At 55.7% G+C, this 17,865-nt stretch overlaps 1 protein-coding gene across 3 annotated transcripts; it reads right to left on the bottom strand.

Moving 5' to 3' along the window:
- Window positions 1–319: 319 nt before the first annotated feature.
- Window positions 320–16,823, bottom strand: CERS2 (ceramide synthase 2). 3 transcript variants are annotated; one of them, XM_061553401.1, is made up of 11 exons: window positions 16,624–16,823; window positions 12,856–13,035; window positions 8,416–8,533; window positions 7,714–7,832; window positions 6,874–6,931; window positions 6,618–6,668; window positions 5,933–6,025; window positions 5,510–5,638; window positions 5,222–5,328; window positions 4,098–4,254; window positions 320–3,644 (listed from the first exon to the last, which is right to left on the bottom strand). In XM_061553401.1, the coding sequence occupies exons 2-11, from the start codon at window positions 13,026–13,028 to the stop codon at window positions 3,492–3,494; spliced, it is 1,158 nt and encodes a 385-aa protein (XP_061409385.1). In that variant the 5' UTR covers window positions 13,029–13,035; window positions 16,624–16,823; the 3' UTR covers window positions 320–3,491. The 3 variants fall into 3 exon arrangements, with proteins under 3 accessions (XP_061409385.1, XP_061409386.1, XP_061409387.1); XM_061553402.1 differs by lacking the exon at window positions 16,624–16,823 and adding an exon at window positions 15,754–15,975; XM_061553403.1 differs by lacking the exon at window positions 16,624–16,823 and adding an exon at window positions 14,857–14,880.
- Window positions 16,824–17,865: the final 1,042 nt, after the last annotated feature.

The raw sequence follows: 17,865 nt of genomic DNA, 5'->3' as shown, positions 1-17,865 counted from the left end.
CCATGATCAGTCGTGTGGGGTAGAGTTAGGCATGGGGAGGGAAGGAGAGACGGTGACACACGAGACACTGGACAATAATGAAGATGGTGAGAGACAGACAACTGGTGATAAGTCGTAAGACATTGGAGACGGACAGTGGCACATGAAGACAAACGAACACGAATAGACGCGGCACAGTGAGGCAAGACCGAGTTCGTGGCGCTGTGACACAAACAGGAACACCGGCACTGAGGGAGAGGGACACAGAGAGGCGAGGAGGAACCAAGGCAGAGAGCACAACAGGCGACTCGCTGGCATAGAAGCGCAACCCTGACCGCACTGCCGTGGCACATAATTTCTTTATTCTAGAAGGCAAATGTACAAAAAAAAGCTTAAATTAAATACAATTGCAAGTTCATATTAAGCGATATTGGAAAAAGGCGAACACATCGAGAGCGACGCTTTGAAAATCGTACCCACGACGGGCGACGCCGGCTCGGCCAGCAGCGAGCGGCAGAGGCGAGCGGGAGAGGCGAGCGGGAGAGGAAGTGGAGGCCTGGGGTCCGTGGCTACTGATGGCACGTCCATGATTAAGGTTTGGGTACGGTTGGTGATTGTCGGTTATGGATAAAACTGCGGATTTGGCAAGGTTTGTGGTTTGCGGTAGGGCTACGGTAATTCTGGGCAAGGCTAGGGTAGGGTTATGGTTAAGAGTGAAAATTGGTTTATGTTTAGACAGCTTGGTCCGTTTTGTTGGCAAGGTCAGGTGGGTTCGAGCTCGGACGATGCTCCGATTGGCCAGCGTGCTTCACGTCCATGCTCCCACCAGCAGCCACCTGGGATCTCTCCACTTTCACCTCACTCGTCACTGTCGGGGGAAGTGGGGGGGTGACGCCTCCTCCTATAAACATGAAACACCGCCACCGCCCCAGTGGGACTGGCCACACGAGGAGACAGACGGGGGGGCGGGGGCAAACGCCAGGGACAGACATCCCCCCTCGCTTCGGGTCTCCGGACCACCGCTCTACCAATCCCTCTTGCAATCGCTGGGTGTGCGTTTCAGCCATGGGACTCGCATCTCAATCCAGAGGAGGGGGCGTCTCTGCCTCGTTCATTACAGAGCCGGGTCTGGGTTCAAGAGGTTGGGGTTAAGAGGCACAGGGTCAAAAGTACAGTCATATTCATGACCCGGCTCAGCCCCGTGAGGGCAAAGTTAGAGGCTCAGCCTCCTCATGAATTAGCAGCCGAGCTCGATGAATTGGTGTGTTTGCATGCGCATGAGTCAATGTGCATGCGAGTGTCAGCTGGCTGTGTACAGAAGCGTATGTGTGCCAGTAGCAGTGTTGGCAGGAGTGCCCGTGTCAGTTTGTAGCAGTGTCAACGGGAGTCCAGATGGGTGTGCGAGTGTGTGCGAGTGAACCATGAGTGTGTGCAAGTGTGAGTGAACATGTGTCCGCGTGAGAGTCGGAGTGAGTCCATACGAGTTTGAACGTGAATGAGTGCGTTCGAGTCGGCGTGCGTCCCACACACGAGCACTGTCACCAAGTGCGAACGCCAGGCTTGGCCCAACACGGACGCCGCTCAAACACGGACAGAGGGATTGGGACTTGGTCCCTCACAGACCCAGCACAGTGGCCAACGCTCCCCCCACCGGTGCCCCACACACACACACAACGACACTTGTGCACCGTATTTTAGTTGCCGGTGCGAGATAGCAATGTAGACCCCATAGATCGGAACCTCGGTGGCATTCAGAAGGTTGCGAGTTCAACTTCCAGTTGGGGGTTGACTTGGCCCATCGTCATCCCTCTGGGATCAATAAAATGAATACCATATTGTGGGGAAATTAACAGTGGCTGTCCGATGGGGGGCAGACACGCACCGCCATAGGAATGGAGAATTTCCACCACTTGGTCACGACTGCAAGCATGAGATGAGGACCAGTAACTCAATGCTCATTTGAGCAGGAAAACACATTTGACTCTCAGAATAGCAAGCACGGTCATTGCACCCCCAAAAAACAAGCCCTTACAGCAATACGACTCCACCCGTAGAAAATGACCAGAACACGACATCTCTGGACGGCCAGGGTGCAAATACTGTTAGAGCTATAGGACCCCCAACCCCACCACCCCAGCCTGCAGTGAGACTACCGCAGGGTTCGTGTCGAAGCACCTGCCCATGGTTCACGCGCTGCCAAGTGGCGTTGTCTGTGTCAAGGTGCAGGACTAAGGAGGAGAGCCACTCCCATGGCAGGTACGGATCTGAAAAAGAACGACCCAGACTGGCATGGGGTTGTGGAGAGGGTGTTAACCACAGGAAGAGGGAGGTATTCAGATAATCTGTAGAATTCTAACCCCCGGGATAAATAATTCTACGGGGGAGGGGGTCAAAATACGATGTCACAGCAGCGGCACTGGCGGAAATCTTTAACGCGGGAAACCGATTTCAACGGAGGCTGGCGAGAAACTCCACGTGCCACTTGCCAAGGCCACGTATTCTACGAAGGCGTCATCGGCGTACATTTAAAAAAAAATGGCACGAATCGCCAACCGCCTTCCCCTGCGGTCGCGCCGCCTGTGAACAAACGCCCAAGGCTCGAGGCCGAGCTCCACGGAGGGCAGCGCAGGAGGGGAGAGGGCGGCAAGCAAGAAGGTATGGAAGGAGCCTAGTGCGCGCGCGTGGGAGGAAAGTAAAGGAGATGTACTGCAGCAGCATCCCCTCGGATGAACGCGCCCCGCTCGGCTAGCGGGCTTGCCGTCAGCGCCGCGCCGCGCCGCGCCGGGACGACGCGGGGCGCAGGGCATGCAGCGTCTCGCTACTCGAGGGAGACGCCAGAGAGCCGCCCGACAGGGTCGCTCGCAACAGGGTCCCTCGTGCGCGCGGCTGCAGTGACGCAAATCTTAAGAGTTTAGGTCCTGCACCTTGGCAGTGTTACGCTGCTCGAATAATAACGATAAAAATATATATAACAACGGAAAATAAACAAGTGTGATTAACGCTAACGGCTTTAAAATAACGCAACGCGTTAATATTCGTTTGGCGTAACACCAACAAGGAAAACCAAATCATCGCTACTTATCATCACTTTTGATTAAAATAAACAAGTCACTTTAGTGCGAAATTAACTCATCGTTGGACCGTCCGCGTCTTGGTGGCATCACCAGCATCATCAGCGGTGGAGAGCGGCGCGCAGCGAGAGGAGCGCGTTCACCGCCGTCCCTGGGGAGCCGCCCAACCAGGGACCGCCGTCAGGCCGACTGGACGACGGCCTCACGGTCGGATGCCGCCTCTCGATTGGCTGGTTTTGACGGTCACGGCCGCCTACTGCTATTGGCCGATTGACTGGCGTCGTTGGTCACGCGGTCGAGTGCTGTCGGCTTGATTGGCTGCTGTCCACCGGAGTGAGGCTGGCTGCCGCGGTCCGATCGGCTTGGTCCTCGGTTGCTGCCGGTTACCCCAGGAAAGGCGGGCGCGGGCGTGGATTTGCCCATGGCCCGCCGTGGCGGTGGTTACTGCGCCTTGGCGGTGGCGCGCTTGTCTCCGCCGCACACGCCCGCGTGCCCGTTCCTCATGGCGCCGTTGGAGCCCATTGCGCAATCAGTGCTAGACTCCTCCTCCGAGCCGTCGCTCTCGTCCACGTCGCTCCGCTCGTCCTTGTCGAGCTGTGACAGCGAGGGGGGGAACCTCTCCAGTTCACGCCAATGCTCGCACACTCCTCCACTTGCCCATCCATTCACTCGTACACCGACCCACTCAATCCACTCACTTTCCTCTCACCTGTCCACTTGCTCACCCGCATGCACTCACCCATTCATTCATCCACTCATGAACTCTATCATCCACTACTCGCTTTCCTCCCTGATCCCCCGCCCACCAAACCACGCGCTCACTCATTCACCCATCCATTCACTCACCCACCAATCCACTCATGCATCCACTTACCCACCCACCCATTCACACTCACCTGCTCTCTGACCTGCCCACTTTTCCACCTGTTCAGTCACCTGCTCAGTCACTCACCCACCCACCCATTAAGCCATTATCTCTGTCGCCCATTCATGTACTCAATAACCCCCCCGCCCTTCCCCGGCCAACGGCGGGGTGGGGGGACCAACCTGTCCGACGAAGATGAACCGGTAGAGCATGCGCACGATGAGGTAGGCCCAGAAGATGTGCAGCAGCTGCAGCACCATGAGCATGGCGTTGAAGAAGTAGTAGCCGAAGAACGCGGGGTAGAACTCGAGGGACGTGACCGCTGTGCAGTGGATGATCCTGCACCAGGGGTGACACCGCAGACATCACCGCCACGAACGACAACACAAACTAAACGAGACTTTTCATTTTACCAAGTAAGGCCCACTGGCCGTGAATGCTAGCGCAACGAGGCAGCTGTTGACGTGGAACTTTATAGCAGCCAAATACTCAAAACACATGACCACGGGGAGAGAGACACGCAAACCCCCAAATATACAGGCGTCAGTGTCGGGATCAAACCCACAACCTGCATACGAGGCGAGGTAGTTAACATCTCGCCACCGCGGTGCCCGTGTAGACAAAGATCCCCCATGTAGCCTTTAATAGACTGTTGATACAAGTGCTGTTAGCGCCTATGAAGACTGGCATGGCACACGAGGGGAAGGGGTGGCCAGCGCCAAAAGCAACTGGGACACATCGACACAAACGCGTAACAACGCTCGGAGTAACGGCAGCTAAACGGCTCCCAATACGAGGCCTCGGGATGAGCGAGCCCTTTTCTGGTGAGCGATTGCTAGGGAGGGTCATGGCAAAAGGGGTAGGGGGGGTGGAGTGGAGAAGGAGACAAAGTTGGGGCCTGAAGAGAGGAGCTGAACATGATTGGCTGGGAATTTAAGTGGCCATCCAGTGGGCAGGAGCAAGGCTGCGTGAGTGAGTGCAGATGTGAGCGAGCATGTGGGTGAATGGTGAGCATGTGGGTGAATGGTGAGCATGTGGGTGAATGGTGAGCATGTGGGTGAATGGTGAGCACGTGGGTGAATGGTGAGCACGTGGGTGTGAGAGAGTATTTGCGAGTGCGTACGTGAACGCGTGTGAATGAGCGTGCGTGTGACTTGCAATGAAAGGCTGTGTGAGCATGCCAGTAAATAATCATGACGCTTTGGGAGCCTGTGTGTGGACATGCAAGTGCATCGATAAGCTTACGACCACACAAAGCAAGTGAGCCCGTGTGGAGGGTGTGCGTGAGCGAGCGCAATGCCCGCACCAGAAGGGGAAGATGACGAGGCGCGTGACGAGGAAGATGACGGTGAAGACGACGAAGAGGGAGTCGCACGTGCGCTGCCACCTGGCGTAGTTGAACATCTTGGCCGACTGCGGAACACACGGCAGGGGGGCATCACGCACGGCAGGGGGGGGGGGGGGGGCATCGCTCACAGCAGGGGCATCGCTCACTCCCTCAATTCCCACCTCCGCCTGAAATCATTCATCGCGTTGACCGAGTCCGCTCACGCACGCATACACACGTAAACACTCGCATGCACGGAAGCGTCACCTCTAGGAAGTAGTCGGAGGAGTCGTGCACGGCCATGACGAGGGTGCCCGCCCGGATGTAATTGGCGAAGTACGAGAAGCTGATGAGCACGATGGTGGCGACGTGGTGAATTATCTGCTCCTTAAAATCCTGCACGGACACGCGGGGGGACAGGCAAGGGGACACGTGAGGACATGCGGGGGGACGCGCAGACGTGTGGATACAAACAGTATACACAAACTCACATGGACACATTCACAAGGAGACGTCACTTGAGAATTCCCTCCCATCATCATCTTTCTTCCAAAGCTCATATAAGAACCTCGCTGTTTGTCGCTCGACTTTTTTGTCTAACTTCACATCAGACGCTTCCCACGCTGTGACCACGTGTCCTGTCCTCACGTCCCGTGCGTGAGCGTCCCGTGTACTCGCATCCCCACTCACTTTCCGTCGGACGTCGAACGCGACGCTGAAGAGCAGCGACAAGTAGAAGCCGAGCTCGATGGTGTAGTACCAGTACTGCGAGGGCAGCAGGGCCTGCGACGCACGCACAAAGACGAAGATCCACCGTAAAGCCTTTAACAGACTGTTGGGGCAAGTGCTGTTGGCGAGCACCTATCAAGGTCAGTACAGCACACGGGGGCGTGAGTGGACAATGCCACTGACCGCCTTTGTCTCACCACTGTTATCGGTTGTGAGCAGGAATCAAACGCGGGTCGCCACGTCCGTAATGCAGTGCACTAACCACTGCACTACCACTCCCCGCAAAAATAAAAAAAAAGATCCCCTACAGAGTCTAAAGAGACTATTGGGGCAAGTGCTGAAAGTGAACACCTTATGAAGGCCAACACAGCACACCTGGCCGCCTTTGTCTCCCTCGAGGCAATGATTACACGCTGCACCAGTTACTCATTTGAGGCCGAGTCGACCTTTGGGAGGCCCAGGACCACTCCCAACACGACATGTGAACACTCGGTGATCCACAAGTTGTGCTCCGCGCCGCGTTACACTGCCGTGTGTGTGCCGGGAGCTGTCTGCTGAATTCCTGCTTGTTGTATCCTGTACTGTGTTGCAACGTGAGCCATCATATGGCATGGTGTGTTTGGTGTGGTAGACCTGTGTGCGTTACCTGCTTTGGGTATCCGACCCAGCATTCCCTTTGTTCCCAAAACCAAGGTTTCTACAAAAACAAAAACATCAGAAATTGCGCGTGAGAAAATCAAAGTAAGAAAGCGCTCAAGTTTCAAGTTTGTTTGTTTATCCAGGGCAGAACTCGATAGACCAGGATGAGAGTGAACCGGGTCACCAGGTTCACTCGGCGTGAACAGTCAAGCAAACCGACTGCGTCGCGAGTGAAGGGAGCTGGGTGCGCGCGTCGTACGTACGTCGACGATGACGGCCATGCCCATGCAGAACGCCACGATGTAAAACACAAACCTCCAGCTGCGAGCGAGACGGGAAGACATGGGGGGGTACGGGGAAGACATGGGGGGGTACGAGGAAAGGGGAAGACGTGGGGGGGTACGAGGAGGGGAAAGGAAAAAACATGGGGGGGTACGGGGAGAGGGGAAGACATGGACGGTACGGGGAGAGGGAGGAGGAGAGAGAGACAGGGGGACGGCGAGGCGAGGTGTCGCCAGGGAGGAGACGCCCGGAGGACGCAGCAGGAAGGGGAAGTGGAAGAGATGAGCGAGAGGAGGGGTGGGAGGTAGAACGAATCAATTTCTCTTCCTGGTCGCTCACGTTATCCACTGTCCAACGCTCGCTCTCACGTGCAGTCCGACAAACATAGGCCGCAACGCTACTCATTTGTGCCGCCCCGCCGTGCCGCCCTTTCTCAATCGTCAACCGGTTTCTCGGCGCCGTGTCCCAACTGCTCGCTGTATGCCGTTTCGCTTTCACCATTCCGAGTACTGCCACGTGCATTGCCCGTCTCGTCCGTGCGAGATTATTCAGATTTTGTTGTTCGAGCAATGACGTTAAATTTAAAAAGGGGGGAGTAAAATTCTGCACCGATCTGAATGAATATCGCCATTTAGACAGAAGCAAATTTCTATCTCGTCATTCTAAACAACGAATCGTTGCGCGTGCACTCAACGCACGTGCGTCACGAGCACCGCTATCGACCGACGAATCATTACTTCCTCAGCACAACCGACCGGACAGCCGTCGCGGGCGACAGAGGGGCCCCCCCTCACCGCCCCCACCCCCCCGTTTCCCCGCACCTCGCCTCGCAGAACTTCTTCATGATGCCGGCGCGGTCCTGGTTTCGCCGGCGCCGGAACCAGCGCTCCACCTGGCGCTGCGTCCAGTCGGACTGCTTCACCAGCCGCTCCAGCTCGGCCTGCGGTGAGACGCCACAGCCGGGGGACACCGCAGCGGTGGCGGCGGAGGGTAAACGATGGCGACGAGTTTCTAGCTGACGGCACGACGGCCCCAGCGTGCACGGGTCGCATCGCGATGAGGAGCCGTAACCCCGGCTCGCCAGGAAATGGCGGTACGGCAAACGTAGGCTCCCATCTGTTCCATCTGTACAGGATGGAGTGGGGTGCGCCCCCCTCACACGTGCATGTGGGTTTTGTCGGGTGCTCCGGTTTTCCTCCCGCACGTAGCAAGCGCTCATTAAATGGCTGGAAACATCTTAATATATAGGAGACCGCCGAGCTTGGGCAATTGTAGGCACCGGCTCTTCACCGCACGGCTGCTTGCTGCCGATCTCGCTCATCTGTGGGTCCTCCTGAGTCGTCCTCTCTCTCTTTCCTCCCCCCCACTTAAATTTGAGACTTTCTTTATTTATGTAGAATTGCAAATAAGTTATACTTTTTATGTATATCTCATAAGTAACAGTTAAACCCGTATAATGAAAATGGCATCAATCTCTGGCCGAGCAGACCTTAGAGAGGATGGCGGGCCGGGCGGGACGCTACCTGTGTGGGCCGCTTGGTGCGGGAGCGGTAGACTTTCTCCAGCACGGCGTTGGGCGGCACCTCCCTCCGCACCGTCTCCACCACGCCCATGCGTCGTGCCAGCGGCGTGGCCACCCACCTGCTCACACACGGTTCCATGCGCACACGGTTACCTGGCGACCCGACACGCAGTTAGACACGCAGTTAGACACGGTTACACACACCTATAAGAAAACACACATGGTTACACGCAGGTTCAGCCCGATGTCTTCCCAGCGCTGACGTCTGGATAGATTCTTCATCTCATGGCATGATGGATGAGAATCCGGTAAGGGACCAACATTGAAACGGACTCGCAGGGAACCGATTCAGAATCTCCCCGTGTGTGTGCGTGTGTGTGCAGTGCGGGTTCAGCTAGTCACTTCCACTTGGAGAGAGAATGCAGAGGACTCTCTCTCACGCGAGGTTTTAGTTTTACCAAAACACGACAGGATTCTGTGGCACACATGAATGGTTCTTTTGTAGGCTGTGCGGTGCAACAAGCTGGGCAAGCCGGGCCAGCGAGTGAGCCTCCTGCACTCTGTGGAATAAATTCCATTTCCCACCCCGAACCCCCTAAACGGTATTGCGGCCTCTGGCTAGAGTTGTGGCAGGGCCGGATGGTGTCTCCCGGATGTCCTGCGGAGGAATTAACTTCAAATGACAACTCTTCTTGTTCTCACGCCCCGTGCAGAGCTGATCAGCAGTGTTTCCGGGCTTGTGTTGCGGCTGGTGAGTGAGCCAGTCGGTGAGCTGCAGGAGTCGCCCGGTGAATTTATCACGGAAATAAATAAGTCTCGCATACACCCAGCCACTTGTAGACTCACAGGGAGATTAATGTGGTGATTTCTGAAATACTTCCGGTGAGTGATCGAAGCAGGCAGCAGCATTACTATTTGTTCCATGTGTCGAGCTATAGATGGACTTAGAGACCCAAGACTCACATGGGGACCCACAGACTCATGATGGAAGTGTGCAGTGACGCTACTATGTAGGCCGTGATTTGAGCTATAGACTGACTCAGAGACCCACAGAATCATATGATGGAAGTGGCGTGCAGTGGCGCGACGATATGGGTCGCGGTGTGGGGCTCGCCAAAATTGTCATCGGTGCAGACGTCCGCGTCTGCCGCGCGATGTCGTGACGCGGCACGGACCACCGCGTGCAGTTCAATTGCGACCGCGGAGTTCTGCGTTGAGGTCAGCGATTAAGCACTCGGTTAGGGACGTTTTCACCATCGCAGGTCGCTCTGCATCGAGTCTCAAGGCTGAATGCCGGTACCTTGGAAGCCGGCGCTCGATTCCCAAAGCCGGCCACGGAGCTTTAACCCAAACTCTGGGAGGTTCTGAAGGCTCTCTTCACTGCGATGCCAGAGGCGCCGTGATGAAAGGAGAACTGCCTCGTCAGCAGCAGCAGAGCGACTGGACTGGGAGCGTGTCAATGTGCAGCGGCGTTTCTAATCTTCCCCTGCCATTGTGTTCTCAAAAACCCAACATGAAGCAGAAACGGCGCGGATGGTGGGCACGGGTCAGAGCTTCACCCGCCGAATTGATAACCTCATGTTAAAATCCAAGTTTTATCTACCCTCGATTAAAATTGGGTACTCAAGCGTAGTGATCTGGCGGGTTCAACAGTTAAACCGTCAAATTATTCCAACTCCGGGACTTTACAAACTTCTGCGCTATTAACTCAAGCCGAACGCTCTTTGCAGGATGTATCAGAGCTGTGACCCGAATGTGGATAAAGCAGGGGAGGGGGGGGGGGGCCCTTCTCTTCTAACGTGAATTCAGAAATAGTTCTGCAACGTCATCTTCTCTTTAACGCAGGGTCGTGCCGGTGACGAGGCTGAACGGAAACGCTCTCCGGCAGCGATGGCGCAATCGGAGAACCAAATCTCCGACGAGAAGCGGGGATAGGACAATGGCCGCCACCCCACGGGGCACACGCCGGCACATTCTCGTCAGTCAACGCCAAACCGCCGTCACCGACACAAACAGGGCACCGCCCCGGGAGGCGAGTCGGTCTCCATGGTGTCCCCACACGGAACGGCGGTGCACACACCCCACCCTCCCACCCGCCCACCTGCCCACCAGCCCCCAGGGTTTGTTTACACAGCGGGACACAACGCGATCAATCCCCAGCTCAAAGGTCCCACGATCAGACTTTGCACAGAGCGGGCGTCGCCGCGACAGGGACTCTGCCGCTAGCGCACGGCGATGGCACGTGTGCTCCGTCGGTCTCTCGGCGAGGATGCGCGAGCTCGCACACTAGCACAAAGATAAAGAGCCCCTGTATAGCCTCAGACATTTGGGGCAAGGGCTGTTAGCGCATCTGTGAAGGTCGGAAAGGCACACGAAGGGGGTGGGAGGCCAGAACCGCGCCCGGACACATTTGTCTCCCGCATGACGATGTTTACACATCGCACCAGGTGCTCATTTGACGCCGACTCGACCTGGGGGAGGCCCAGGACTGGTTCAGATAATCGTCACTGGTGTTGGTGGCCATGAGTGGGAATCCAACTCAGGTCGCTGGGTTAGTAGCATGCCGTGGTAGCCGCTGCACTTCCGCTCCCATCTCACACAAAAAGACAAAGAGCCCCCGTATAGCCTTATACAAACTGTTGGGGCAAGTGCTCTTAGCGAGGACCTATGAAGGCCAGAATGGTACGCGAGGGGTGGGTGGCCAGCACCACGCTCGACTGCCTTTGTCTCCCCAGTGGAGATGTTTACACACCGCACCAGGTACTCATTTGAGACTGAGCCGACCTAGGGAAAGGCCCAGGACCGGTTCAGATAATCGTCACCGGTGTTGGCCGTGAGCAGGAATCGAATTCGGGTGGCTGGGTTTGTAGCTCAGCGCGCTAACCGCTACACCACCGCTCCCCCACATCTCGCACACATGCACTCACCCACTCACACTCGCCATGACCTGTGACCGCTGCTGCTGCTGCTCCCTCAATAAAATACCCAGCCTAGCAACCGTTATCAAATATCAAATATGCCCCTGTAGAGTACACATGGAGCCAGGAGAGAGGTCACCGCCAACGGGGCTGGGAGGTCACCAGGCAAAGCTGCGCCGTCACAGACGAGCACAATGATCGCACAACCACCGACAATTCCTTTGAATTAATATATCATGTAATATTTACAAGAATATGATCTGTGACACACTCGCTTTTTGCTCTAATTTATTTTTAGTCATTTATTGCTTAGATAATTTTTTGTTCCTAAAACAATGTAGTCACACTTTCTATTTTTTTTTGGTTACGTTTAAGACCAGTTTCCCTATGACTGTAACCTGTAAAGAGTACCGGTACACGCTGTTTGTATCGCGACCTACGTAACCACGATATTAACCAAGATCTGTTCTTTATAACTTCCATACACGTCACAGGACGCCCATGAAATAAAACCCAACAGCTAAAAATCCATCTCTAGTTGGCCGTTTTGCTTTATCGCTGTACCTTGTTTTTAGGCAATCACGTTTGTCGTTTTGGTAACCCGGATCAGTCGCTCTCACAAATGAGACAACATCCTGGTCTCACCTGGTCAAACAAACTAATATTGAGCTTGTAATTCAACTCGTTTTGAGTAGGCTCCCCATGCTGCACTTGGATGTTTTACGCGAGGCAGGAAACCAGAGCAGCTGGAGAAGCCCCACCACACACGGTGAGACGACGCTTAAACATATCTACACAGACAGCTTCACCAGCCCACTTGGTATGCGGTCATCTCGCCGCTACCCAGATCCCGTGGACTTGGACATTTTTCAAATCTCAACCTGTTGCCTCCCAAGGATTTGTTTTCACGGTAAGTGTGTGCAAACACACCTTGATAGAGGTCTCTGACTCACCAGGCAGTGAAGGGACTGGTTAGCAAACAGTACCCAAGCACAGCCCAGCACCCAGATAAACGCCATTTGCAGGGTGCCCAGGTGACTTGGGTCAGCGAGACTGGCACAGTGAGTGGCTCTGACCCACATGGTGACAAATCAGATGACCTACCTACCGTGTGGCTACTGTGTGCTTGACATTAACATCAAAATCAAATTATTTGGTGTTGGCACCGTTATTATAGCACAATGCTCCCACGAAGGAAGGTGCGATGTTTGGTGGTCTGCAGTCGTTTTTCAGCAGGGGTCGACGTTGTGGTGTGTAATCGTAATTGAGTATGTAGAGAGTTCATTCTGATTTGAACCATGACGACGGCACACAACGCCCTATACTCTTTTAAAAGGCCCATTGCGAAGCGGATTGAGCGTAGCGGCATCTTACGGTTGATACGCCTGCAGTATTAAACAGGGCTGCCTGCCAGGGTCCAACCACGAACCTCTGCCCCAAGCGGAGCGTGCGCTACCACTGGGCTGCGGCTCTGTGCGGCCTGCTGACCCGCGGGGCGCGGGCATCCCGCGGTTTCGGCTGACCTCTCGAAGAGCAGTCGCACGCCGATGAAGAGCAGGGCGACGGGGAGCGTGAGCCACAGGTCGGAGGGGCGCGGCTGCACGGTGCCCGGAGAGTCCTCCAGGTCAGCCCACGTCAGGTTTGGTGGCAGCCACAGCCGCTGGTACCAGAACACGTCCAGGAGCAGCTGTGCCATGGCTATGCTGCGGGCACAGGTCACGCGGCGCGGGTAGCGTCAAGTGCCCGCCGGCTCGGAACCCGGTAACACGTGCGCGTGTCTGTGTAGGGCAGAGGGTGCGAGTGTGTGTGCGAGTGTGTGTGCGAGTGTGTGTGCGAGTGTGTGTGCGAGTGTGTGTGCGAGTGTGTGTGCGAGTGTGTGTGCGAGTGTGTGTGCGAGTGTGTGTGCGAGTGTGTGTGCGAGTGTGTGCGAGTGTGTGTGCGAGTGTGTGTGCGAGTGTGTGTGCGAGTGTGTGTGCGAGTGTGTGTGCGAGTGTGTGTGCGAGTGTGTGTGCGAGTGTGTGTGCGAGTGTGGTGCGAGTGTGTGTGCGAGTGTGTGTGCGAGTGTGTGTGCGAGTGTGTGTGCGAGTGTGTGTGCGAGTGTGTGTGCGAGTGTGTGTGCGAGTGTGTGTGCGAGTGTGTGTGCGAGTGGGGAGCAGTGGCACTACGAACCCGGTGACCAGGGTTCAATTCCTGCTCCCGGTGGACACCAGTAACAATTATCTGAACCGGTCCTGGGCTTCCCCTAAGTCGACTCAGCCTCAAATGAGTACCTGGTGTGGTGTGCAAACATCGCTACTTAGGAAAGGCGACCAGGCGTGGTGTTGGCCACTCACCCCCTCGAGTGCCGTTCCGGCACCTCATAGGTGCTCACGAACAGCACTTGCTCCAACAGTCTGCTGCAAGCTACACTGGGGTAAATGTTGTGAATTTTCTCTCCAACACACCGGTGTGCTGTACTAATAAGGAATTCGCACGTTCTGCTTACGTGACAAACCCTTCTAATTGGCTGTGTCGGATGGTGGCGGGATTAACGACACATTTATATTTCCACAATCTAACCAAAAAAACCTATATTATGGATATTGGTCGCGAAAGCCGACGTGTTAAACTTAGTCTTTGTGTGGAGGGAAATAATTGCGTGTTAGATTTTGAGCACATGTAGGGTGTTCGTACACGTGTTTTTCAGTGTGTGTGTAGAGAGAGCAACGTGTGTGTGTAGGTGTGTGTGTAGGTATATACGTGTGTGCGCGAGTGTTTACGTTGTTGTTTATGTGTAGATTGGTGGAGCAGTGGTTAGCGCACCGCACTACAAACCTGGCAACCCGAGTTCGATTCCCGCTTGTGGCCAACACCAGTGACAATTTCCTGAGCCAGCCTCTGGCCTCCCCTAGGTCGACTCAGCCTCAAATGAGTGCTAGGTGCGGTGTGTAAACATCAGCACTTGGGAGACAAAAGCGCCTGGCCATGGTATTGGCCACTCACCGAGTGTGCAATTCTGCCAAGAAATAGGTGCTCGCTAACAGTACTTTCCCTAACAGTCTATAATAGGCTATTCGGTGAATATTTGTGGTTTATTTGAGCGTAGAGTATAGGGCGTGTGTTTTAGTGGATGTGTAAGATGTTATTATGAGAGTATGAGTGGTGTGTAGGTACCTGTGTAAGAGTTGCATGTGTATGGGTTTCTAGACTCTGCGTGCAGGTGCATGAATAATCAAGTCACTGTCATTACTAGTTGTGTGTGTTTACCTAACAATGTGTGTGGGTGGCTGTGTAATGGCATGCGTGTGCGTGCGAGTGCATATTAAGCACATGCATCATCATCACCATCATCGTCGTGCCGTGAGACCGTGGCTCAAACGCGTTCCTCCGTCCGTGCGTGCGGAGCGGTGGAATGGATGAGGATTACAAACTACAAAGAGAGTTAATTACGTAGCGTCTCATACCCGTCCCAAATGCACCCAAACGTCCACCAACGAGTGCCACGCTCCGGCGGTTTCCACTCATGACCTGCTCTCTGTACACACCTCACCACAGAAGCACCACGCCGACGTACCACCGCTATGGACCAGCGGGGTCAGGTCACGGCAAGGGTGGCGCGCGAGAGGATCGGATCCCCTCGTGGCTGTGGCAACTGAGCAGCCGGGAACTTGGCGGCTGTTCTGCTGCCGCTCTTAGCTCAATGGAGATGATGACTGACAGTGCGGGGATGAACCAGTGGCGCCTGAAGCCAGACCCCCTTCCCTCATATCCCCCCCACCTCCATCCCTCTCTCAGCATCACCACGTGCACCCAGGCCCACACGAAGAAAACCAGAGAGGACCCAAAAATCAAGAAACGCTAACACTAACAGTGGATTTAAATACGACTCAAAGGGACCCCCCTTGGCACCCCAACTCACAGCAAGTCCATCAAGGGATATTTACAAACCCCTCCAATGCCCAAAGGAAACTATGAAGCCATAAGAACTCAGACTACTGGAAAGGTCTACAAACTCAAGATAACTCAGAGCCACCAAAACACCTTTAAGAGACTCCAAATAACTCCTAGAGACGACAGACACCCCATATAGACCCAGAATAACCCATAGATAACCATAAACAGCGTATAGATACGCCATATAGACAACACATAACCCATAAAGACCAAAGGTAGACCACAAAGATCTCCAACAAACCCCAATAATCCATTAGTCTTACAGCTGACAAGTAACCAAAGGAAACTTAAGAACCCTAAAATCCCAGATAACCCAATGGAACCTCTAAAGTTTCACGAGACTCGTAGAGACCCCAATGGACACTGAGGAACTCATAGACACCCTCGGGGACAATCAGAGATGCCATGGGACCCTCAGGTGCCCCACAGAGACCCCCCCCCAAGGAAACCCTCCGCCACCACCACCACCAAGTTCCACAGCCACGCACCTGCGAGCGCTGATCCCTCTGCCTCGCCGCTCTCTCCCCGTCCCTCCTCGCCGGAGTAATCAAGGCAAGGTGGGTAGGTGGGGAGGTAGGTAGGGAGGTAGGTGGGGGTTCTCCACGGGCCTGAGCACGCGTGCTCGACAAAGCTCAAGAAGAGCGTGGATTCGGAGGTAACTTTGGCGAACTCGGGCGTCCTGCGATCCCAGCAGCGTCGGGGGGTGAACGCCTCGTCCCGAGGGTGGGCCCAGCCGGGGTGTGGAGGACGAGGGGCGGGGCACGGCCCAGGTGAAGGGGACGAGGGGCGGGGCCCTGCCCAGGTGAAGGGGACGAGGGGCGGGGCCCTGCCCAGGTGGGGAGGAAGAGCGCGGAGTGGTGGGGGGAGGGGTGGTGGTTGGGGCCCAGCCAAGGTGAGGGGTGGGGCCTACGTTGGGGGTGGGGCCTACGTTGGGGGTGGGACCTACGTTGGGGGAGGGGCGGGGCCTAAGCCCCAGGTGAATCTGGGCACGAGCCCCCCGGCTCGCCCCCCCCTCCACACGGCCTCCACCGCCCCTCGCTCTAAATTCCCCACTGCGCTCGCGCGCGCGCGCGCGGGGTGGAGGGGGGGGCCGCGAGCACAGAGCGCGCGCCCTCGGCCAATCAGGCGGGCGGGCCCGGCCACCTCGCGCGCGCCCTCGGCCAATCAGGAGGCGCCGGGCCCCGCGCCGCGCGCATCCGCGCTGGGGAATCCGCTGGGGCCTGCAGCCCCGCACTGTACCCGCCTCACTTGTTCCCCGACTCGCCTCGAAGCGGCGGAAACTTTTCAAACCCCCCCCCCCCCCCCCCCCAATAAATATCTCTCGGCCCAAAGGCCTCTCCGAAGCGAGCGGCCCTCACCTCGCGACGGCGGCGGCGACGGCGGCGGCCGGGGAATGTCGCTCGGGGAGAAGGAAGAAGCTGTCGAGGGCGGGACGCGACGAGCGAGCGTCTTGCCTCGCGGAACAAAAAGAAACTTCGGGTGGCCGCGCGGGGCCTCCTCGCTCCTCCTTTACCTGTTGCGTTCGGCGAGGCGCCCCGCCCTGCCGACGTCACCGCGCACGATGGCCTTCGTCACTGCGTCGCGCGTGCCGACGTCATCACGCACAACTAGTGCGGGGGGGGGGAGCCGCGGGTTATTGAACGCCGCGGCAGGCAGGGAGTGACCCCCCAACACCCCACCCCCCCCTTGCGGGGTGACGTCACCGACGGGGCGCGGTGACGCAATCGCGCAATGCTGATCACGATGACGCAATCGCGTTGAGCGGAGGTGTGTGACGCAATTGCGTTTGGCGGGAAGGGGTACACGATGACGTCAACGTACCGATGACGTCATCGCGGGAGTCCGGGCCAACCCGAGCAGTATTTACTGAGCCAAGAATATACTCTTAGTTATTTCGGTAAAGTCACGTAGGTAAAAAATTAAATTAAAATTAATGAAAATAAAACAATAAAAAAAAATCACGACGTTTCGGAGGCAACACAAGTCTCCGTCATCAGGTGGGACCGTCACAGCCAGATTTGCTGCATCACTTCATGCAGCAAATCTTAATTTCATTGTTTACCTACATGACTTTACCGAAAGAACTAAGAGTGTGAGTCCTTGCAGTCACGAAAGCTTCAAATCTAGAATGAGCCAAGAATGTCTGTGTCCCGCGCGTGACGTCACTCCACGTCGAACAGCCCCCCTCATTAATAATCAATACAAGGTGACGTCACTAAACATCGAACAGCCCCCCTCATTAATAATCATGAGCAGGTGACGTCACTAAACATCGAACAGCCCCCCTCATTAATAATCATGAGCAGGTGACGTCACTAAACATCGAACAGCCCTCCTCATTAATAATCATGAGCAGGTGACGTCACTCAACATCGAACAGCCCCCCTCATTAATAATCATGAGCAGGTGACGTCACTCAACATCGACGTCACTAAACATCGAACAGCCCTCCTCATTAATAATCATGAGCAGGTGACGTCACTCAACATCGAACAGCCCCCCTCATTAATAATCATGAGCAGGTGACGTCACTCAACATCGAACAGCCCCCCTCATTAATAATCATGAGCAGGTGACGTCACTAAACATCGATCAGCCCC

Source organism: Lethenteron reissneri, chromosome 18 (assembly GCF_015708825.2).
Source record: "Lethenteron reissneri isolate LAM-NWPU_2019-01 chromosome 18, ASM1570882v1, whole genome shotgun sequence".
NCBI classification, from domain to species: Eukaryota; Metazoa; Chordata; class Hyperoartia; order Petromyzontiformes; family Petromyzontidae; genus Lethenteron; species Lethenteron reissneri.
Note: the sequence above shows the minus strand (reverse complement) of the source record. Positions and strands in the feature narration are given on the sequence as shown.

Coding starts and splice junctions, on each gene's coding strand:
- CERS2 (XM_061553401.1), bottom strand. CDS start 13,028: ATGGCACAGCTGCTCCTGGACGTGTTCTGGTACCAGCGGCTGTGGCTG. Junction 7,833..8,415: donor GCACCAAGCGGCCCACACAG/GTAGCGTCCCGC, acceptor GTCTCACCGCAG/GCCGAGCTGGAGCGGCTGGT. Junction 4,255..5,221: donor CTCGTCATCTTCCCCTTCTG/GTGCGGGCATTG, acceptor CCCCTGGTGCAG/GATCATCCACTGCACAGCGG.